Source organism: Rhinatrema bivittatum, chromosome 13, assembly GCF_901001135.1.
Source record: "Rhinatrema bivittatum chromosome 13, aRhiBiv1.1, whole genome shotgun sequence".
Taxonomy (NCBI): domain Eukaryota; kingdom Metazoa; phylum Chordata; class Amphibia; order Gymnophiona; family Rhinatrematidae; genus Rhinatrema; species Rhinatrema bivittatum.
This window is the reverse complement of record NC_042627.1, coordinates 596,867-620,895: the sequence shown is the minus strand read 5'-3', so window position 1 is coordinate 620,895 and position 24,029 is coordinate 596,867. Positions and strand designations below refer to the sequence as shown.

The 24,029-nt window shown below is 51.2% G+C and overlaps 2 protein-coding genes across 2 annotated transcripts in view; one reads left to right on the top strand and one right to left on the bottom strand.

Annotated features, from left to right (window-relative positions):
- Positions 1-9,761, bottom strand: part of CENPQ (centromere protein Q) — a 39,354-nt gene extending 29,593 nt beyond the window's left edge. Inside the window, exons 1-2 of the mRNA XM_029574460.1 lie at positions 9,424-9,761; positions 1,266-1,320 (exon numbers count right to left, since the gene is read on the bottom strand). Coding sequence (XP_029430320.1) covers positions 1,266-1,320; positions 9,424-9,519 — 151 coding nt within the window. The 5' untranslated portion in view covers positions 9,520-9,761. The remainder of the gene's footprint in view (positions 1-1,265; positions 1,321-9,423) is intronic.
- Positions 9,762-13,517: 3,756 nt separating this feature from the next.
- The window catches only part of DTX4 (deltex E3 ubiquitin ligase 4), a 59,789-nt gene continuing 49,277 nt past the window's right edge, over positions 13,518-24,029 (top strand). The window contains exon 1 of the mRNA XM_029575756.1: positions 13,518-13,816. Within this exon, the coding sequence (XP_029431616.1) occupies positions 13,609-13,816 (208 nt within the window). The 5' untranslated portion in view covers positions 13,518-13,608. The remainder of the gene's footprint in view (positions 13,817-24,029) is intronic.

Genomic DNA, 24,029 nt, shown 5'->3' with positions numbered 1-24,029 from the left:
GACTACCTTTGCGGTAATGTGAGCTGCTGCTTCAGCCTTGTCCTAGTCTCTCCAGTCTCACTCAGCCCTACCTTTGCATCTAGAGCCTTGTCTTCATCTCTCCTAGCCCGGCCAGCCTCTGGATTGATTTTCAAATCTGACCTTAGCCTATGCCCTGACTACTCTTGCCTGCCTCAGAGCACAACCTGGATTACAACCATACTTGCCTGCCACTTGCCACTGACCATAGCTTGGATTCTTGTTGCCCCTGCCTAACACCAGATCTCCTCTTCAGCCTGCATCTCGGAGACTGCCACCCAAGACCTGCCAGCCCCCAGAACCCAAAGGCTCAACCCGAGGGGAAAGGGATTGATAAAGGCGAAGCTCCAGCCCAATCTCAGCACTGTCTGCTCCACCAGTTGGCAGTGAGGGCCTATAGAGGTGTCCCTGTAGGTTGTTTCAACCTCTCCCCAACACAAGGGTCCACAGTCTTAACACTCATTTGCTAAGCATTTTTGCCATAGACACAGAATGGGAGAAAAGTCTTAGTAAATCAGGCCCTTAGATTGTAAGTCCTGTGGAAATAGAGAAATACCAATATAACTGGAACATAGATCATTTTGAAAAAAAAAGATATTTGCTATGTTTTTGTGTTTTATTATAAATGTGTCTTACATGTTTTTATTGTAATCCACTTCGATTTTTATGAAATGCGGTATAAAAAGTCTAATAAACTAAACCTTATTCCTAGAGGGAATGAGTGGCTGCTGTTCAGCTTCACCAGCAGAGTCGCTTCATTCGCTCTTCTTCACAGCGATTCTCTCTGTTGAGCCAGGTTTTGGAGCCATCGGAGCATTTACATAGAACGTCCATGCAAACAGGATCCCATCCCACTTTACAATTTCAGCACCACAGAAACCGATGATTCTCAAGCAGAACTTCTAGACAGCAAAGTTTAGTGCGAGTTGCAGGGCAAAACAGTCTTGGAATGATTAGTACGCCATCACAGCTGTGAACCTGCGATAACGGGAGGGAATGGTGGTAACCCCAGAGTCACAGACACAGGATTTGTCCCCACAACTGCTCTTCTAACAGCTGTGCACCCCCTGCAAGTGTTTAAGATTAAATTTCTGAAACTGCAACCAGAGTCCACACAACCATTTCATGTTTATGTTAAAAGGGACAGTTGACTGTCCTTGCCTCACAATTTCCTTGCACATAGTTTATATTGAACAAACGGCAATGGATCAGAGAGCATGCAAGAGACAGCAAGGGAAATGCATTACCTTTGGGTTCTACTGCAATCTGTTTTCTCTTCGAGTTTCTTGCTGGCTGGACATTCTGTTGAGAAGAAAGCATTTTAGGTTTCGAGTCTCTTCAGACAAGCTGAAGGTGCAGCTGCATAGGTGTAAGTAGCACAAGTGGATATAAAGAGATCCATTTTACTGCTAACAAAAAGTTAAACAAATAGGATCCTTTCCTTCCCAGAGGCCTATGGGAACGCTGCTCCCTCCCCGAAGGATTTCTCAGTTATCCCATTCCAGGAAGGTCTGTCCTCACGAATCTTGACACATGGATCTAGAAAGGTTCCTCCACACTCTGCATGGAGGTCATACAAGCACAGAAAATGAAGAACTACGACGGCAAAGACCCACATCCCATTCACATTTTTCCTCTTAAAATACTGCAAACTATCTGATCTCTGGCTTTACGCAGATTTCATTAATCATAGAATATGATGGCAAATAAAACCCTCAAGGTCCATCTAAATCTGACCAGTTCAACCCTTTTGCATTACCTAAGACTCCAATTGCTTTGCCTTTCCTTTTGTAACGATTTCACCTGCTATGCAGCCCATCATCCCTGCCAGCAGAGCTCTCCTCAGAACTCCATTCTGTGCTATCCGCGTCAGCACTCACAGCTCATCCAATCCAGCCTGGGGTGTAGCCTCCTAGCCACCAGTAGTCCTCAGCAAACCATGTCTCCAGCCTTGCCAAGCTCCTCCTCCTCGTCTGCATCACACCCAAGCCACAGTCCTACAAAATCCAGTATTGCCCCATTTGTCGCCTAACTTCTCCAGTTTGCTTCCGAACAGGAGGGCTCCTTTAGAGGGCATTCTCGTGAGTTTCGTCTTGGAAGTCGCGTCGGCTGACAAACTTCGGAGCCAGAGTTGCCTTCTGGCTGCCACTATGGATGAGACTCCCCTTGCTGAGGTGCGTACCAGGTCGGAGGTCGCATCCGTAAGGAAAGATATCGCCAGTTCTAATATTTCGACTGACGTGATTGCATCCCTGGAGAGGAGCAAGCAGGCATGTGTCACCACGGCGCAGCAGGCAGCGATCTGCAGGGACATAGTTGCAACATCAAATGACTGTTTAAGGATGGATTCCTGACGTCTGTCCTTCTCCTTCGACTGGAATGGTAGTGTGCTTTGCGACAGCGCAGACTATGGAGTCCACTTTGGGGAACCCCAGGAGTTCTTTGGCTGAGGGTTCCAGGGGGTATAGGGCTTCTAGGGCCTGTCCTCCTTTGAAGCTGGCCTCCGGGGCATTCCATTCCAGGTGAATCAGTTGGTGGACGGCCTGCAGCATTGGGAAATGGCATGAGGCCTGACGGAGCCCGACCAAAACAGGGTTCGCCTTTGGCTCCGCTGCGGTTCTTGTGCCTGGGATGGCCAGCGTCTTCAGGCTCAGAGACACGAGATTTGATAACTCGTCTTTGGAGAAGCAACACATCATGGTTCCGTATGGTTCCGTTCCTGGAGGGATTTCCCCTTCCTCCAGGGAGAAAGTCTGGCTCTTCCTCCGAGGTGTCTGTGTCCCCAAAGGGGAGGCTTTTGTCCGGAGGAGGCACATCTCGGGGAGGCCGCAAGGGGCCTAGAAGGTTTTGGTCTTCTGGTGGAGACTGTGGCTGGAAACTACAGACCGGTTAGCCTCACCTCGGTGGTGGGAAAAGTAATGGCATCACTGCTGAAAGAGAGAATAGTGAACTATCTACAGTCCGGAGAATTGCTGCACCAGAGGCAGCATGGATTCACCAGGGGAAGATCCTGTCAGACAAATCTGATTGACCTTTTTGATTGGGTGACTAGGGAGTTGGATCAAAGAAAAGCGCTCGATGTCATCTACTTGGATTTTAGCAAAGCTTTTGATATGGTCCCACACAGGAGGCTGATGAATAAAATGAGAAGCTTGGGAGTGAATGCCGAGGTGGTGGCCTGGATTGCTTACTGGTTGACGGACAGAAGACAATGTGTGATGGTAAATGGAGCTTACTCTGAAGTGAGAGCGGTGTTAAGCAGCGTTCCGCAAGGATCGGTGTTGGGACCGGTCCTGTTCAATATCTATGTGAGCAACATTATGGACAGGATGGAAGGTAAGATTTGTCTTTTTGCGGATGACACTAAGATCTGCAACAGAGTGGACACGCCGGAAGGAGTGGAGAGAATGAAATGAGATTTAAAGAAGCTGGAAGAGTGGTCGAAGATATGGCAGCTGAGATTCAATGCCAAGAAGTGCAGAGTCATGCATATGGGGTGTGGAAATCCGGAAGAACTGTATTCGATGGGGGGGTGAAGGGCTGATGTGCACAGAGCAGGAGAGAGACCTTGGGGTGTTAGTGTCTAACAATCTGAAGTCGGCGAAACAATGTGAAAAGGCGATAGCTAAAGCCAGAAGAATGCCGGGCTGCATAGAGAGAGAAATATAGAGTAAGAAAAGGGAAGTGATTATCCCCTTGTACAGGTCCTTGGTGAGGCCTCACCTGGAGTACTGCCTCAGCTCTGGAGACCGTATCTCCGCAGAGACAGACAGGATGGAGGCGGTCCAGAGAAGGGCGACCAAAAATGTGGAGGGTCTTCATCAAATGACTTATGAGGAGAGATTGAAGAATCTAAATATGTATACCCTGGAGGAAAGGAGGAACAGAGGTGATATGATACAGACTTTCAGATACTTGAAAAGTTTTAATGATCCAAAGACAACGTCAAACTTTTTCCGTTGGAAAAAAATCAGGGGTCACGATTTAAAACTCCAGGGAGGAAGACTCAGAACCAATGTCAGGAAGTATTTCTTCACGGAGAGGGTGGTGGATGCCTGGAATGACCTTCTGGAGGAAGTGGTGAAGACCAAAACTGTAAAGGACTTCAAAGGGGCGTGGGATAAACACTGTGGATCCATAGTCTAGAGCAGCGCTTCTCAACCGGTGTGTCGCGACACACTAGTGTGTCGCCAAACATCGCCAGGTGTGTCGCGTCTCCCGGTGTCCCACTGCCCCATTGTACTTTCCTTCTCCCTTTTTCCAGCCCCCGCGGTCCAATTGAAAGCTTCCTTCCTACCCCCACTGCCCAATGGGAAGCCTCCTTCATTTTGCCTTCCCCCGCGCAGGCCAATCGGAAGCCTCCTCCCTGCCACCTGCCAGTGGTAGTAGGAAGAAGGGAGGAAGCCTTTGATTGGCCGGTGAGGCAGGCATGGCACTGTCCGGGAGTGGGGTGGGAGGAATAGCAGTGTAGGACCCCGACGAAGCAAGGCCGCTACGGGAGCCCAGCCCCGTAGCGGTGAAGAGAAAACCCAACCCCAACGGTGCAAGGCCGCTACGGGAGCCCAGCCCCGTAGCGGTGAAGAGAAAACCCAACCCCAACGGTGCAAGGCCGCTACGGGAGCCCAGCCCCGTAGCGGTGAAGAGAAAACCCAACCCCGACGGTGCAAGGCCGCTACGGGAGCCCAGCCCCGTAGCGGTGAAGAGGAAAACCCGACCCCTAGCGACGAAGAGGAAACCCGACCTCTGACTGAGGTGCCCATCCCCGTGGCGCCGAAAAAAGAAGGCCCGCCGGATTAAAGCCACGGCGGAACCGGAGCCTATCCCTGCAATGAAGGAAGAAGTTATTTTTGGTGAGAGCTTGTGTCTGTGGGTGTGAATGGGTGCCTGGGTGAGAGCTTGTGTCTGAGGGTGTGAATGAATGCCTGGGTGAAAGCTTGTGTCTGTGGGTGTGAATGGGTGCCTGGTGGAGAGCTTGTGTCTGAGGGTGTGAATGGGTGCCTGGGTGAGAGCTTGTGTCTGAGGGTGTGAATGGGTGCCTGGGTGAGAGCTTGTGTCTGAGGGTGTGAATGGGTGCCTGGGTGAGAGCTTGTGTCTGAGGGTGTGAATGGGTGCCTGGGTGAGAGCTTGTGTCTGTGGGTGTGAATGGATGCCTGGGTGAGAGCTTGTGTCTGTGGGTGTGAATGGGTGCCTGGGTGAGAGCTTGTGTCTGTGGGTGTGAATGGGTGCCTGGGTGAAAGCTTGTGTCTGTGGGTTGGAATGGTGCCTGGTGAAAGTTGTGTTGTGGGTGTGATGGGTGCCTGGGTGAAAGCTTGTGTCTGTGGGTGTGAATGGGTGCCTGGGTGAGAGCTTGTGTTTGTGGGTGTGAATGGGTGCCTGGGTGAGAGCTTGTGTCTGTGGGTGTGAATGGGTGCCTGGGGGAGAGCTTGTGTCGGAGGGTGTGAATGGGTACTTGGGGGAGAGCTTGTGTCGGAGGGTGTGAATGGGTACTTGGGGGAGAGCTTGTGTCTGTGGGTGTGAATGGGTACCTGGGTGAGAGCGTGTGTCATTGGGTGTGAATGGGTGCTTGGGTGAGAGCTTGTGTGTAGGGGTGTGAATGGAAGCCTGGGTGAGAGCTGGTGTGAATGGGTGTAAGAGCTTTTGTGTGTGATTGAGAGCTTGTATATAAGAGAACATAAGTGTGATTGAGAGAGCGAGACTGGTCAGGGAGGTGATGTGTTTCTGTGTGAGAGAGAGAAACTGGTCAGGAAGATGACTGGTGTGAAAGAAACCGAGACTGGTCGTGGGGTCTATTTGGGGGTGTGTGTGTGTTGTGAGTGACTGGTTGTGGGTGCTAAGGAAGAAGATTGAGGACAGAGCTTCAGCAGCCCTTGCTGCTTCTGGTTAGTGCTATTGGCCTGGAAGGGAAAGGAGTAGGAGAGTTGCTGGAGAAGGTAAGTAAAGGTGGCTTTTTAAATTTATTTTTCTTGATTGACTGCCATTTTAATTATTGGGTATTATGCGATGTCTGCTGTTTTGAAATATTTTATTGATATTTGGACATGTTTTAATAATTTTTATGAGTATTTAATTGAATATTATTCTGTTCAGCAGCTGCTTTGTAACATTTTTGTTATAACTTTACAATGATTTCTGTGTGGGGCTCTGTAGCAGCTTGGCTTATTCTGTTTTCCCAATAGGAAATGTTTTAGTGTTTAGGGCCTGGTTTAATAGTTGTATTTCTTAGATAGGGTTGTTACTGTTTGCGTGTGTTCCGTAATACAGGTGTAACTTTGTGCAGGTTAGTTTGTGTGCATTATTGCAAATCCTGAGTCTGTTAGGTGCTATATTTCTCTTTCCATTTCTCCAGGTTCGCACTGTATGCAGAGTGGCTTTTTTGGTTTTCCGTTCCAGTTTGTCTCCATATTTATAATTTGTGTTTTTTCTGTACTTGGTGAAGGTCAGTTCTGGGTGTGTGACCAAAGTGAGGTGTTTTACTAGCATGTAGGCATTTGTATCAATCTTATTTGATGTGTTTTCTCAATAGGATATGCATTAGTGGTAAATTACTGTCTTTTCATAAGGAAGGCTATTGTGCCTGGTAGTAAAGGGAGTTTGTTTTGCTTTTACTGAGATGTCATCAGAACCAGAATATCTTTTTTTTGTATGGTGAGTTGTACGGGTTATGCCCTAGATCTGCTCTGCACTCATTGCTGAGGGTTGAGGGGAGTCCTGTGGATGCAGAGTGCATGTTTACACTTAGCCCCGTGATGGTCACATGTTCAGTGTGTCACGCATATGAGAACCATTTGTCAGGTGTGTCCCGGCCAAAAAAAGGTTGAGAACCACTGGTCTAGAGGATGTCAATGAAGAATGGGTGGCTCACGGGAACGACGGCTACTACCTGGAGATAATAATACCCTTATTTAATAAACATACACACGGTTAATGCAACTCCAACATTGCTCTAAGCTTCAACGGCAAGAGGAAATGTTGAAAAAAGGATTTGCATTCACAAAAAAAAGCGGGGAGTAGCTTGCTTGTTACGGCAGTTACTACCCCAAACCAAATAAGCCTGATACTTCGCTTTCAATGCATATCCAGCATAGCTCTCTGCTTCAACGGCAGGGGGGAATGAAGAAACGTGGATCTATATTCTGGCAACAACCAACAAGGACTGAATTACATAGTCTGGATAAACAGATAAGCATGGGTGTAGCTTGCTTATTGCGGAGGTTAATACCCCTAACGGGCCGATACAGTAAGGTGCGGTAGAAAGAGGTGCGTTAGGGCCGGGCGCACCGGCGTTTGCCGCACGCACAGTTCGGATCACATACCGCTCGATACTCTATTTAAATGGCATGCAAATGCAAGCCGCGTCCAACGCGCGTCCATGAAGCGCAATCCATTTTACTGTATAGGCGCTATACAGCGCCTATACAGTATCCTGGGTGCGCTGGTACCTGTCATTCCAAATGACAGGTACCAGGAAGTGGATCCCAACCTTAACCAAAAGAAAACCTAAAAACCTAAAATCCCCTCCTCCCGAAGCAAGGCAGGCGAAAAGCGACTCGACATGTAAAGTATTGTGAATAAGTGTAACCAAAGTTAACTTACTTTTTCTTTCTTTCAGCCCTCTCTGCCCTCCTCCGGAGGTGTGCACCGCGGCTCCCCTGCCTCCCGGGGGCAGCCGGCAGCGAAAGCGGCTTCCAGCGGCCCCCGCCGGCGAAGACGGACGAACACACGCCCGTAGTGCACGGCGCTCAAGCCAGCGAAGCGTATGAACGTACGCCGTGACGTCACGCACGCCCGTTCATGTGCTTTCGCTGGCTTGAGCGCCGTGCGTTCATCCGTCTTCGCCGGTGGGGCCGCTGGAAGCCGCTTTCGCCGCCGGCTGCCCCCGGGAGGCAGGGGAGCCGCGGTGCGCGCCTCCGGAGGAGGGCAGAGAGGGCTGAAAGAAAGAAAAAGTAAGTTAACTTTGGTTACACTTATTCACAATACTTTACATGTCGAGTCGCTTTTCGCCCTGCATCTTGCTTCGGGAGGAGGGGATTTTAGGTTTTTAGGTTTTCTTTTGGTTAAAGTTGCTTCGGAAGGAGGGGAGAGAGGACTGGGGCTGCCCCGGAGACCAGCACCCATGGACGCGGCCAGGGCAGGTGAGCGAGGGCTGGGGGAAAGTTTGCCGCCTACCCTTATCCCTGCCTCTAACGCAGGGGTAAGGGTAGGCGGTAAATTAGTAGGTTAAAAGCGCTGCAAAACTGCAGGTTTAAAAAGCGATAATCGAGGCGCGCGTTACTGTATGCGAGGGAATAGCTAATCCGATCGTTTACATCTCATATACATGCCGCGGGCAGAAAGGGTTACCCGTTGATTTAAAGAAGCGGTAAGGATGGGTTAAAAGGGATAGTGAATCGCAGGTTGGACTAACGCGGCCAAATTGTGAGTAGAAAGCGGGTTAGAAGCAGGGTAACCGCGGCCGCACTTTACTGTATTGACCTGTAATTAAGCTATTTCACTTAGATGCAGTTCCGACACTGCTCTCTACATTAATGGCCGGGGTGGAAGGGAAATAGAATAAAAAAGGTTACTAAGAGCCAAGAGAATCAGATAAAACAAATAAGCATGGGTGTAGCTTGCTTATTGCGGCGGTTACTACCCCTACTACCCCTAACTTATCAAGCTAGATATTTCACTTGGATGCAGCTCCATCACTGCTCTCTACATTAATGGTGGGGGTGGAAGGGAAATAGAACCAAGAGCTAAGAGAAACAGATAAGTATGAGAGAAAAAAGTGTGTGAAGCTTGCTGGGCAGACTGGATGGGCCGTTTGGTCTTCTTCTGCCGTCATTTCATTTCTATATATATAAGTATGAGAAAAAAAATGCAAAAGCTTGCTGGGCAGATTGGATGGGCTGTTTGGTCTTCTTCTGCCGTCATTTCTATGTTTCTATGACTAATATATGTGTTATCAAGCTTTGCTCCATCTGCTGGTAGAGGTGCATAACCCACTGGTTCTGGATTCACCTGTCTAGATGCTAAGAAATTAAAAGATTTGTAACCCACATACTCCAAAGTTGTCAGCAGGGAACAAAAAACATACACAAACACATTAAAAAAAAAAACTAAAATAAAAAAAACTTATAAGAACAGAAAAATACCAACATGAGAAACTGCCAAAAACTACCTAACACTCAATGACTAATTAAGTGGCATCTGTGCAAAATGCATGTTGGAACCAAAATGTCTCTTGCCTTTCACCACATGCCTCTCCTTTCCCCTCTGCCCCCGCACCATCCCTTCTCATCACTTTCCCCATCTCTCCTTCATCCTCTTCCCCTCACCTTCCATAGTCTCTCCACTTCCCACTCTGCCTCCTCCATTCATCCTCCAGCCACTGCTATCTGCCCAATGTCGCTTCGTTACTCCTACCTGATGCTTCCTACGAGACGGATTCTGCTGGCTCCCCTTCCCTCTCCTCGCTGATAGCAGCTCTGCAGACTCCGCTCCAGCAAGGTGGCGTCCCATAGCTCAGAAGAGAGAGATACAAATAGGGCTTTGCCCTCCGTTGCACAAAGCCCAGTAACGCCGTGTAACCGATTACTGCAAAATCCCCTGCAAGCAAGCAGCCCAGATAGAATTTAGAAAATGGGAGCCAGGCGAGGGACCAATCAGATTACATTTTCCTGCTTGCTGCTGCACCAATCGGCTGCCCGGACACATGCAAGAAACAGAAAAGGCTTCTGCACATGCTCAGGCTTACAGCCTATCGGGCAGGAGCTTCAGAAAGGGCTGGGCCACTGGGTCCATGGCCCCACCTACCCCACCAATTAGAGAGCTGCTGCCAGTGAATGATTGACAAGGTGAGCTTTGATCCTCCCCTGCCTGCAACTTCTTACAAGGGAAAGTTACATCAGCTGCAAGCAAGTTTAAAAAAAATAACAGTTTACGTTGAATATGTGGAGGCGGGGACTGAAGGCCCGCTGGGCGGGGTAAGGAACGTTCGGTATGTGGGGGCGGGGACTGGAGGCACTGGAGGCCCGCTGGGCGGGGTAAGGAACGTTTGGTATGTGGGGGCGGGGACTGGAGGCCCGGTGGGCGGGGTAAGGCTGAAGATTGGGTATGTGGGGGCCGGGATTGGAGGCCTGGTGGGCGGGGTAAGGATGAACGTTGAATATGTGGGGGCGGGGACTGGAGGCCCGCTGGGCGGGGTAATGATGCACGCTTGGCATGCAGGGGGCTGGAGGCCTGGTGGGCGGGGTAAGGGTGCGCGTTGAATATGTGGGGGCGGGGACTGGTGGGCGGGGTAAGGATGAACGTTGGTATGTGGGGGCGGGGGCTGGAGGCCTGGTGGGCGGGGTAAGGGCGCACGTTGAATACGTGGGGGCGGGGACTGGAAGCCTGGTGGCGGGGTAAGTTTGAACGTTGTGAATGTAGGGGCGGGGAATGGGCGCACGTTGAATATGTGGGGGCGATGACTGAGGCCCGCTGGGCGGGGTAAGGAACGTTTGGTATGTGGGGGCGGGGACTGGAGGCCCTGTGGGCGGGGTGAGGATGAACGTTGGGTATGTGGGGGCGGGGACTGGAGGCCCGCTGGGCGGGGTAAGGGTGCACGTTGAATATGTGGGGGCGGGGACTGGTGGGCGGGGTAAGGATGAACGTTGGGTATGTAGGGCGGGGACTGGAGGCTCGGTGGGCGAGGTAAGGGCGTACGTTGAATATGTGGGGGCGGGGACTGGTGGGCGGGGTAAGGCTGAACGTTGGGTATGTGGGGGCGGGGGCTGGAGGCCTGGTGGGCGGGTTAAGGGCGCACGTTGAATACGTGGGGGCGGGGACTGGAAGCCTGGTGGCGGGGTAAGTTTGAACGTTGTGAATGTAGGGGCGGGGAATGGGCGCACGTTGAATATGTGGGGGCGATGACTGGAGGCCCGCTGGGCGGGGTAAGGAACGTTTGGTATGTGGGGGCGGGGACTGGAGGCCCGGTGGGCGGGGTAATGATGCACGCTTGGCATGCGGGGGGCTGGAGGCCTGGTGGGATGTGGGGCGGGGACTGGAGGCCCGGTGGGCGGGGTAAGGATGAACGTTGGGTATGTGGGGGCGGGGACTGGAGGCCCGCTGGGCGGGGTAAGGAACGTTTGGTATGTGGGGGCGGGGACTGGAGGCCCGGTGGGCGGGGTAAGGATGAACGTTGGGTATGTAGGGGCGGGGATTGGAGGCCTGGTGGGCGGGGTAAGGCTGAAGATTGGGTATGTGGGGGCCGGGATTGGAGGCCTGGTGGGCGGGGTAAGGATGAACGTTGAATATGTGGGGGCGGGGACTGGAGGCCCGCTGGGCGGGGTAAGGATGAACGTTGGGTATGTGGGGGCGGGGACTGGAGGCCCGCTGGGCGGGGTAATGATGCACGCTTGGCATGCGGGGGGCTGGAGGCCTGGTGGGCGGGGTAAGGGTGCACGTTGAATATGTGGGGGCGGGGGACTGGTGGGGCGGGGTAAGGATAAACATTGGGTATGTAGGGCGGGGACTGGAGGCTCGGTGGGCGGGGTAAGGGCGTACGTTGAATATGTGGGGGGCGGGGACTGGTGGCGGGGTAAGGCTGAACGTTGTGAATGTAGGGGCGGGGAATGGGCGCACGTTGAATATGTGGGGGCGATGACTGGAGGCCCGCTGGGCGGGGTAAGGAACGTTTGGTATGTGGGGGCGATGACTGGAGGCCCGCTGGGCGGGGTAAGGAACGTTTGGTAATGTGGGGGCGGGGACTGGAGGCCCTGTGGGCGGGGTGAGGATGAACGTTGGGTATGTGGGGGCGGGGACTGGAGGCCCGGTGGGCGGGGTAAGGATGAACGTTGGGTATGTGGGGGCGGGGACTGGAGGCCCGCTGGGCGGGGTAATGATGCACGCTTGGCATGCGGGGGGCTGGAGGCCTGGTGGGCGGGGTAAGGGTGCACGTTGAATATGTGGGGGCGGGGACTGGTGGGCGGGGTAAGGATAAACGTTGGGTATGTAGGGCGGGGACTGGAGGCTCGGTGGGCGGGGTAAGGGCGTACGTTGAATATGTGGGGGCGGGGACTGGTGGGCGGGGTAAGGCTGAACGTTGTGAATGTAGGGGCGGGGAATGGGCGCACGTTGAATATGTGGGGGCGATGACTGGAGGCCCGCTGGGCGGGGTAAGGAACGTTTGGTATGTGGGGGCGGGGACTGGAGGCCCTGTGGGCGGGGTGAGGATGAACGTTGGGTATGTGGGGGCGGGGACTGGAGGCCCGGTGGGCGGGGTAAGGCTGAAGATTGGGTATGTGGGGGCGGGGACTGGAGGCCCGGTGGGCGGGGTAAGGATGAACGTTGGGTATGTGGGGGCGGGGACTGGAGACCCGCTGGGCGGGGTAATGATGCACGCTTGGCATGCGGGGGGCTGGAGGCCTGGTGGGCGGGGTAAGGGTGCACGTTGAATATGTGGGGGCGGGGACTGGTGGGCGGGGTAAGGCTGAACGTTGGGTATGCGGGGGCTGGAGGCCTGGTGGGCGGGGTAAGGGCGCACGTTGAATACGTGGGGGCGGGGACTGGAAGCCTGGTGACGGGGTAAGTTTGAACGTTGTGAATGTAGGGGCGGGGAATGGGCGCACGTTGAATATGTGGGGGTGATGACTGGAGGCCCGGTGGGCGGGGTAAGGATGAACGTTGGTTATGTGGGGGCGGGGACTGGAGGCCCGGTGGGCGGGGTAAGGATGAACGCTGGGTATGTGGGAGCGGGGACTGGAGGCCCGGTGGGCGGGGTAAGGATGAACGTTGAATGTGTGGGGGCGGGGACTGGAGGCCCGCTGGGCGGGGTAATGATGCACGCTTGGCATGTGGGGACGGGGACTGGTGGGGCGGGGTAAGGGTGCACGTTGATACGTGGGGGCGGGGACTGGAGGCATGGTGGGCGGGGTAAGGATGAACGTTGGGTATGTAGGGGCGGGGCCTGGAGGCCCGGTGGGCGGGGTAAGGGCGCACGTTGAATATGTAGGGGTGGGGACTGGAGGCCCGATGGGCGGGGTAAGGATGAACGTTGAATATGTGGGGGCGGGGACTGGTGGGGCGGGGTAAAGATGAATGTTGGGTATGTGGGAGCGGGGACTGGAGGCCTGGTGGGCGGGGTAAGGCTGAAGGTTGGGTATATGGGGGCCGGGAGTGGAGGCCTGGTGGGCAGGGTAAGGATGAACGTTGAATATGTGGGGGCGGGGACTGGAGGCCCGCTGGGTGGGGCAATGATGCACCCTTGGCATGTGGGGGCGGGGGCTGGAGGCCTGGTGGGCAGGGTAAGGATGAACGTTGAATATGTGGGGGCGGGGACTGGAGGCCCGCTGGGTGGGGCAATGATGCACCCTTGGCATGTGGGAGCGGGGACTGGAGGCATGGTGGGCGGGGTAAGGATGAACGTTGGGTATGTAGGGGCGGGGACTGGAGGCCTGGTAGGCGGAGTAAGGATGAACGTTGAATATGTGGGGGCGGGGACTGGAGGCCCGCTGGGCGGGGTAAGGATGAACGTTGGGGACGTGGGGGCGTCGGTTGGGATAGTAGTTCCATCGCTGCCTCGCGCGGGGGAATGAGCTGGTGCGCCTCGTGAGCCGCTCGGCCGGGGAGATGTTATTGGAGTCGGCGGCAGTTGTGTGGGAATGGCGGAACGAGCGCGGCCGCTGGAGACCGTACAGTCCGCTCGTGAGCCACCACATCGAGTCGGTGATCGGGGTCAGCTCCCGCGTCCCCTGCGTGGCCCTCGGCCGGGTAGATGAGGCGCTGCTGCCCTACGTCCTGGACCTGCAGTCCATGCAGCAGTTCCGCCAGGACACTGGTGAGTAGGCGACGGGGAAGAGAAACCGTCGGAAAGAAAGAAACTTTTCCAAAGAGGGAGAGAGCCCTGAAATAAAGGAAGCAGGGAAGGTTCCATGTGCAAATAGTGCTAAGGATGCAGATGCAGGACACATCTGGAGACAGAGGCTGGTTACGCTGCACTGAGCAGAGCGCTCCTGCTGCACGCGCACATTGCATGAGGGAGAGAGCCCTGAAATAAAGGAAGCAGGGAAGGTTCCATGTGCAAATAGTGCTAAGGATGCAGATGCAGGACACATCTGGAGACAGAGGCTGGTTACGCTGCACTGAGCAGAGCGCTCCTGCTGCACGCGCACATTGCATGAGGGAGAGAGCCCTGAAATAAAGGAAGCAAGGAAGGTCCCATGTGCAAATAGTGCTAAGGATGCAGATGTAGGACACATCTGGAGACAGAGGCTGGTTACGCTGCACTGAGCAGAGCGCTCCTGCTGCACGCGCACATTGCATGAGGGAGAGAGCCCTGAAATAAAGGAAGCAGGGAAGGTCCCATGTGCAAATAGTGCTAAGGATGCAGGGCAGAGACAGAGGCTGGTTACGCTGCACTGAGGGGAGCGCTCCTGCTGCACGCGCACATTGCATGAGAGAGAGAGCCCTGAAATAAAGGAAGCAGGGAAGGTCCCATGTGCAAATAGTGTTAAGGGTGCAGATGCAGGGCAGAGACAGAGGCTGGTTACGCTGCACTGAGCAGAGCGCTCCTGCTGCACGCGCACATTGCATGAGGGAGAGACCCTGAAATAAAGGAAGCAGGGAAGGTCCCATGTGCAAATAGTGTTAAGGGTGCAGATGCAGGGCAGAGACAGAGGCTGGTTACGCTGCACTGAGCAGAGCGCTCCTGCTGCACGCGCACATTGCATGAGGGAGAGACCCTGAAATAAAGGAAGCAGGGAAGGTTCCATGTGCAAATAGTGCTAAGGATGCAGATGCAGGACACATCTGGAGACAGAGGCTGGTTACGCTGCACTGAGCAGAGCGCTCCTGCTGCACGCGCACATTGCATGAGGGAGAGAGCCCTGAAATAAAGGAAGCAGGGAAGGTCCCATGTGCAAATAGTGCTAAGGATGCAGGGCAGAGACAGAGGCTGGTTACGCTGCACTGAGGAGAGCGCTCCTGCTGCACGCGCACATTGCATGAGGGAGAGAGCCCTGAAATAAAGGAAGCAGGGAAGGTCCCATGTGCAAATAGTGCTAAGGGCGCAGATGCAGGGCAGAGACAGAGGCTGGTTACGCTGCACTGAGCAGAGCGCTCCTGCTGCACGCGCACATTGCATGCTCACCGCGGTGCTTCCGTGCAGGCTCTCTGCTTCCAAATTTCATTTAATGATTGCTTGGGTGTCTTCCTGCAGTCAAGCAAACAGGTGTAGTAAGTCCGCTTAAATTTTGCATTTGGATTTTTAAATGTAGTTTATGTAGATTTGAAGTCAAGGCTAGTTACAATTCAGGGCCTGCCCAAGCAGATTTACACTCTTGAGTTGTGCCTAAGGCAATGGAGACTGAAGTGACTTGCCCAAAGTCGTTAGGAGTGGCTGTGGGAGAAGCAAAGGGTTTTCAGTGGCACGACTCTTAACTACAGGGCCACACCGTTACTTGTGACTTTCTAAACCAGAATCAAAGTTTATGATCCTGCAGCTTTAATGCACAACATAATCAGGCATATGTCAGTACAGTACTCCTGATTTATTCACAAAAACTGGATTGGGGCAGAATGAAGGAGTTAATAAACATGTGGATAAAGGTGAACTGGTAGATGTAGTATATTTGGATTTTCAGAAGGCGTTTGACAAAGTTCCTCATGAGAGGCTTCTAGGAAAAGTAAAAAGTCATGGGATAGGTGGCGATGTCCTTTCGTGGATTGCAAACTGGCTAAAAGACAGGAAACAGAGAGTAGGATTAAATGGGCAATTTTCTCAGTGGAAGGGAGTGGGCAGTGTAGTGCCTCAGGGATCTGTATTGGGACCCTTACTTTTCAATATATTTATAAATGATCTGGAAAGAAATGCGACAAGTGAAGTAATCAAATTTGCAGTTGCTACAAAATTGTTCAGAGTAGTTAAATCACAAGCAGATTGTGATAAATTGCAGGAAGACCTTTGAGGCTGGAAAATTGGGCATCAAAATGGCAGATGAAATTTAATGTGGATAAGTGCAAGGTGATACATATAGGGAAAAATAACCCATGCTATAGTTACACAATGTTGGGTTCCATATTAGGTGCTACAACCCAAGAAAGAGATCTAGGCGTCATAGTGGATAACACATTGAAATCGTCAGTTCAGTGTGCTGCAGCAGTCAAAAAAGCAAACAATGTTCGGAATTATTAGAAAAGGAATGATGAATAAAATGGAAAATGTCATAATGCCTCTGTATCGCTCCATGGTGAGACCGCACCTTGAATACTGTGTACAGTTCTGGTCGCCGCATCTCAAAAAAGATATAATTGTGATGGGGAAGGTACAGAGAAGGGCTACCAAAATGATAAAGGGGATGGAACAGCTCCCCTATGAGGAAAGACTAAAGAGGTTAGGACTTTTCAGCTTGGAGAAGAGACGACTGAGGGGGGATATGATAGAGGTCTTTAAGATCATGAGAGGTCTAGAACGGGTAGATGTGAATCGGTTATTTACTCTTTCAGATAATAGAAAGACTAGGGGGCACTCCATGAAGTTAGCATGTGGCACATTTAAAACTAATCGGAGAAAGTTATTTTTTACTCAACGCACAATTAAACTCTGGATGTGGTTAGTGCAGTTAGTATAGCGGTGTTTAAAAAAGGATTGGATAAGTTCTTGGAGGAGAAGTCCATTACCTGCTATTAAGTTCACTTAGAGAATAGCCACTGCCATTAGCAATGGTTACATGGAATAGACTTAGTGTTTGGGTACTTGCCAGGTTCTTATGGCCTGGATTGGCCACTGTTGGAAACAGGATGCTGGGCTTGATGGACCCTTGGGCTGACCCAGTATGGCATGTTCTTGTGTTCTTAAATGCTTGACCTCCATTTCTGCTTTGCCCCTCAGGGTTTTTTTTTAAATTATTATTTTTAATAGGATCAGAAATCTCTGCAGATGGGATTGTCTTGCACCTAGCATGACAGAATGCTCCTCTTGTAAGCTAGAGTTATGTTGGCTAGGATCTCAGGCTCTCAGTTAACTGCTGGTGCTTGAAATACTTCAATTGTTTGTTTGTTCCTTCTTGGAGCCTTTGAGCTTCCTTCTGGTGCACTGAGGTACACTTAATCACGTCAATGGGGACTGTCTATGTATTTTCCTGGTCTCTGATTTGCAACTTTCTACATACATAGTACAAAATAGTTTACAACAGAGAATATGGGTAGAAGTTAGGTTGCTACCTCCCGTGTCCTCCTTACACACTTTTTCAGGTATTATCGTCTGGATGTGCAAGCCCGGGAGGAGGCAGCCTTTGCACATGGGGTTTTGACAGGACCGCGGGCAGTCTCTCGCCCTATTCAGGAGTAGCTTGGGTACATCCCACTTGTTATGGATGCTGAGAAATTACTACTTAGCTGATAATTTATTGTTCTTTAGTCAGATGAATCCAGCTTCCATCCCTTGGCTGCCAAATAATTGCACTATGGTCCTTTTGTGTGACTATTGTTACAGGGATTATTAGTAAGTTTAGTCCAGTCCCTAGACTAGTGTTAATGTTTCTTGTCCGAGCTCAGTGTTTCCTGATGGCTGAGTACTGAAATGGTTATCTGTTTTAAATCAAGTTTTGCTAGTCTGTCCACAGTTGGCTTTCGAAGAGAATAGTGGCAGGCTGATGTCACTGCAGGGGTAAATTTACTGTGACGTCAGCTTGCTCAGATTCCATCTGCTGGTAGAGGTACATAACCCCCTTATTCTGGTTTCATCTGACTGATCTAAGAAAAGGAAATTATCAGGTAAGTAGTAATTTCTCAACAGAAGCAACATTAGATAAAACCATAAAAAATTATTTAAAATCAACTTACAACAATCAACTTATTAACTACATAAGAACATAATTGCCATACTGGGTGAGACTGAGAGTCCATCAAGCCCAGCATCCTGCTTACAACAGTGGCCAGTCCAGGACACAAGCATTTGGCAAGTATTCAAGCATTAAATAGACCCCCATGCTACTAATGCTGGTTATAAGCAGGTGCTATTCCATATGTCAACTTCACTGATAGCAATTTATGGACTTCTCCTCCAGGCACTTGTTCACTATTTCTAAACCCAACTAAGTTAACAGCCTTAACCACTGCCTCTGGCAATGAATTACAGAGTTTAATTGTGTGTTGAGTGAGAGAATTTTCTCAGATTTGTTTTTAATGTGCTAGTTGCTAACTTCATGGAGTGCCCCTAGTCCTTCTATTATCTGAAAGAGTAAATGACTGATTCACATTTACCCATTCTAGCTTGTTCTTGATTTTGTAGGTCTCCATCATATCCCCCTCAGTCATCTCCAAGCTGAACAGCCCTGCTCTCTTTAGCCTTTCCTAATAGGGGAGTTACTCCATCACCTTTATCATTTTGGTTGCTCTTCTCCAGTACATCTATATCTTTTTTTGAGATGTGGCAACCAGAATTGAACGCAGTACTTAAGGTGCAGTCTCGCCATGGAGTAATAGAGGCATTATGACATTATTTGTTTTATTCGCCATTCCCTTCCTAATACTTCCTGTTAGGAATTCCTAACATTATTGCTTTTTTTGACTACCGCAGCATACTGAGCCGCCGATTTCAATGTATTGTCCTTAGACAACAGTAAAATACATACATCATTCATACGAGGGATGTGCGTTGCGCTTTTTGTTTTTCATTGTGGAAGTACACACACTCCTCATGGATTTATAGTTCAAGCATAAAACAGCTTGTAAACGTATGTGCATATCTCAGGTTAGATGGAAGGGAGTTAATGAGAATGACCACTGCCGAGTTCCAGCAAGTCGTGCTTATCGCCATGATGGTACTTGCGTAGTTGCAAACTTCTAGTAGTTATTAATCCATGGAAGAACATTTAGTGCATCTCAAACACCAACAAAGTGGTTTTTAAGTCTAATCCTGGATTGAATTGGCAAGCAATGAAGTCAGAACAAACCAGAAGAGAGATGTTGCCTATCGTGCACCCTGAGCAGCTTTCTGCAACAGCTGTATTGATTTGATAGTGGTTCTCAATAGGCCTAGGTACAAACTATTGCAGTAGTCAAGGAGAGGCATAATTATTGCAGGACTGCAGTTTGAAAATCAGTCAGATGTAATAGAGATGTAAGGGGACACACCAGCGCTCACCGCAGATCTAATTTGGGGAGTCCATTATTAACTCCGAGGCTCAGCATGCAGGGAGATTGTCAACAGTTAAACGAGATGGAATTGGAATGGAGTCCCGCTGCTGGGTAACCAATATTTCTGTTTTTGCTAAATTATGTGCAGGTCTGCAGTCAACCAAGATTTAATTGCTGGCTTGCAAACAGCAATCGTAGCAGTTGTTTCAGCCCTAATTGGACATAGAACTGAATATTTATTTCTTTATTTAAAAACTTTTCTATACCGTCGTTAAGTCATATACCATCACAACGGTTTACAAATAGGCACATAAATAAATTTGAAATAGATTTTACTTTAAACAGTGGGTGCCAAAGTTGTTCAGATACAGTTGTTCAGATATTGTCAGCATATGTCTGGAAGCTCTCACAGATGCCAGCCAACAACTTACATATGGCTTCAAGATAAAGGCAGAGACTCCAAAGACCTTGGATACTCGATGCTTGAGCATTTTCCATTAATCCAACCCTGGTGCTTCTAGTTTTAAACATTGACTGAAACCATTTCGAGACTTCTCCTGATATCCCGTGTTCTTGTAGGCGATGGAGCAAAAGGGTGGGATCAATGGCATGAAATGTAACATCACAAGGTCTAATGCACCTTTTCAGTTTTATCTGCACAAATCGTTTTAGCTCATTTTTTAATCTCCTGATCCATCAGCTCATTACATTGGGAGTTAATTCATATATCAGTGCCTGAGTAAGGTGACTGTGTGCCAGAATATGAGCGCACGGTGTATTACATCAGCGCTGTGTGTCTAAGGTTATAGGATGCATGAGCAGGGAGGGGATTCGCTCACCAAAGACAACGCTACTCTCCAGTCCCAATTCAGGCGTAAGCAGGGTGCCGCTGAGATTGCTCTGCTTTTAGAATGCGGTTGTCATAGACACTTAAGTAAGAGACTTGGGTCAGCTTTTGACTGATCCTTTGGTTTCTTTGTCCTTCCCTCCCCTTTGAAAAATTCACTTTGTCATCTGCTGCTTTCTTTTTTTTTTCCTAGTCTGGGGCACTGTCAGCTGGGAACAGCTGCCACTTTTCTTCTCCATTCTGATCTGGGAAGGGTGAAGTTCCCAGGATCGTCCCCCACCTCTGTCCCACCTCCTCCCCATCTCTTCAAACAATGGGCTCAGTGTTTCCTCCTCCATAAGATGAGAACCAGACGCTTTCATTACCGAACCCCTTTGTATAACGCTGCAGCCCAGCTCCATGCATGAGGGGCAGGCCGAGGAACAGGGCTGGCTGGAAACCTTAGGATATTCAGCTGTGCAGCTCTGTCTCTGAATGTACCCTGCTATCTAAAAGGGAGCCCGGGAAGTTTATCCAGCTCCATGCATGAGGGGCAGGGCTGGCTGGAAACCTTAGGATATTCAGCTGTGCGGCTCTGTCTCTGAATGTACCCCGCTATCTAAAAGGGAGCCAGAGAAGTTTATCTAGCTCCATGCATGAGGGACAGGCCGAGGAGCAGGGCTGGCTGGAAACCTTAGGATATTCAGCTGTGCGGCTCTGTCTCTGAATGTACCCCGCTATCTAAAAGGGAGCCCGGGAAGTTTATCCAGCTCCATGCATGAGGAGCAGGGCTGGCTGGAAACCTTAGGATGTTCAGCTGTGCGGCGCTGTCTCTGAATGTACCCCGCTATCTAAAAGGGAGCCAGAGAAGTTTATATAGCTCCATGCATGAGGAGCAGGGCTGGCTGGAAACCTTAGGATGTTCAGCTGTGCGGCTCTGTCTCTGAATGTACCCCGCTATCTAAAAGGGAGCCCGGGAAGTTTATCCAGCTCCATGCATGAGGAGCAGGGCTGGCTGGAAACCTTAGGATGTTCAGCTGTGCGGCTCTGTCTCTCTCTCTCTGAATGTACCCCGCTATCTAAAAGGGAGCCAGAGAAGTTTATATAGCTCCATGCATGAGGGGCAGGCCGAGGAGCAGGGCTGGCTGGAAACCTTAGGATGTTCAGCTGTGCTGCTCTGTCTCTGAATGTACCCCGCTATCTAAAAGGGAGCCCGGGAAGTTTATCCAGCTCCATGCACGAGGAGCAGGGCTGGCTGGAAACCTTAGGATATTCAGCTCTGCGGCTCTGTCTCTGAATGTACCCCGCTATCTAAAAGGGAGCCCGGGAAGTTTATCCAGCTCCATGCACGAGGGGCAGGAGGAAGAGCAGGGCTGGCTGGAAACCTTAGGATGTTCAGCTGTGCGGCTCTGTCTCTCTCTCTCTGAATGTACCCCGCTATCTAAAAGGGAGCCCGGGAAGTTTATCCAGCTCCATGCACGAGGAGCAGGGCTGGCTGGAAACCTTAGGATATTCAGCTCTGCGGCTCTGTCTCTGAATGTACCCCGCTATCTAAAAGGGAGCCCGGGAAGTTTATCCAGCTCCATGCACGAGGAGCAGGGCTGGCTGGAAACCTTAGGATATTCAGCTCTGCGGCTCTGTCTCTGAATGTACCCTGCTATCTAAAAGGGAGCCCGGGAAGTTTATCCAGCTCCATGCACGAGGGGCAGGAGGAAGAGCAGGGCTGGCTGGAAACCTTAGGATGTTCAGCTGTGCGGCTCTGTCTCTCTCTCTCTGAATGTACCCCGCTATCTAAAAGGGAGCCCGGGAAGTTTATCCAGCTCCATGCACGAGGAGCAGGGCTGGCTGGAAACCTTAGGATATTCAGCTCTGCGGCTCTCTCTCTGAATGTACCCCGCTATCTAAAAGGGAGCCCGGGAAGTTTATCCAGCTCCATGCACGAGGAGCAGGGCTGGCTGGAAACCTTAGGATATTCAGCTCTGCGGCTCTGTCTCTGAATGTACCCCGCTATCTAAAAGGGAGCCCGGGAAGTTTATCCAGCTCCATGCACGAGGGGCAGGAGGAAGAGCAGGGCTGGCTGGAAACCTTAGGATGTTCAGCTGTGCGGCTCTGTCTCTCTCTCTCTGAATGTACCCCGCTATCTAAAAGGGAGCCCGGGAAGTTTATCCAGCTCCATGCACGAGGAGCAGGGCTGGCTGGAAACCTTAGGATATTCAGCTCTGCGGCTCTGTCTCTGAATGTACCCCGCTATCTAAAAGGGAGCCCGGGAAGTTTATCCAGCTCCATGCACGAGGAGCAGGGCTGGCTGGAAACCTTAGGATATTCAGCTGTGCGGCTCTGTCTCTGAATGTACCCCGCTATCTAAAAGGGAGCCCGGGAAGTTTATCTAGCTCCATGCATGAGGGGCAGGCCGAGGAGCAGGGCTGGCTGGAAACCTTAGGATATTCAGCTGTGCAGCTCTATCTCTGAATGTACCCTGCTATCTAAAAGGGAGCCCGGGAAGTTTATCCAGCTCCATGCATGAGGGGCAGGGCTGGCTGGAAACCTTAGGATATTCAGCTGTGCGGCTCTGTCTCTGAATGTACCCCGCTATCTAAAAGGGAGCCAGAGAAGTTTATCTAGCTCCATGCATGAGGGGCAGGCCGAGGAGCAGGGCTGGCTGGAAACATTAGGATATTCAGCTGTGCGGCTCTGTCTCTGAATGTACCCCGCTATCTAAAAGGGAGCCCGGGAAGTTTATCCAGCTCCATGCACGAGGGGCAGGAGGAAGAGCAGGGCTGGCTGGAAACCTTAGGATATTCAGCTGTGCGGCTCTGTCTCTGAATGTACCCCGCTATCTAAAAGGGAGCCAGGGAAGTTTATCCAGCTCCATGCATGAGGAGCAGGGCTGGCTGGAAACCTTAGGATGTTCAGCTGTGCGGCACTGTCTCTGAATGTACCCTGCTATCTAAAAGGGAGCCAGAGAAGTTTATCCAGCTCCATGCATGAGGAGCAGGGCTGGCTGGAAACCTTAGGATATTCAGCTGTGCGGCTCTGTCTCTCAATGTACCCCGCTATCTATAAGGGAGCCCGGGAAGTTTATCCAGCTCCATGCATGAGGGGCAGGGCTGGCTGGAAACCTTAGGATATTCAGCTCTGCGGCTCTGTCTCTGAATGTACCCCGCTATCTAAAAGGGAGCCCGGGAAGTTTATCCAGCTCCATGCACGAGGGGCAGGAGGAAGAGCAGGGCTGGCTGGAAACCTTAGGATATTCAGCTGTGCGGCTCTGTCTCTGAATGTACCCCGCTATCTAAAAGGGAGCCCGGGAAGTTTCTCTAGCTCCATGCATGAGGGGCAGGCCGAGGAGCAGGGCTGGCTGGAAACCTTAGGATATTCAGCTGTGCAGCTCTGTCTCTGAATGTACCCTGCTATCTAAAAGGGAGCCCGGGAAGTTTATCCAGCTCCATGCATGAGGGGCAGGGCTGGTTGGAAACCTTAGGATATTCAGCTGTGTGGCTCTGTCTCTGAATGTACCCCGCTATCTAAAAGGGAGCCAGAGAAGTTTATCCAGCTCCATGCATGAGGAGCAGGGCTGGCTGGAAACCTTAGGATATTCAGCTGTGCGGCGCTGTCTCTGAATGTACCCTGCTATCTAAAAGGGAGCCAGAGAAGTTTATCCAGCTCCATGCATGAGGAGCAGGGCTGGCTGGAAACCTTAGGATATTCAGCTGTGCGGCTCTGTCTCTGAATGTACCCCGCTATCTATAAGGGAGCCCGGGAAGTTTATCCAGCTCCATGCATGAGGAGCAGGGCTGGCTGGAAACCTTAGGATATTCAGCTCTGCGGCTCTGTCTCTGAATGTACCCCGCTATCTAAAAGGGAGCCCGGGAAGCTTATCCAGCTCCATGCATGAGGGGCAGGGCTGGCTGGAAACCTTAGGATATTCAGCTGTGCGGCTCTGTCTCTGAATGTACCCCGCTATCTAAAAGGGAGCCCGGGAAGTTTATCTAGCTCCATGCATGAGGGGCAGGCCGAGGAGCAGGGCTGGCTGGAAACCTTAGGATATTCAGCTGTGCGGCTCTGTCTCTGAATGTACCCCGCTATCTAA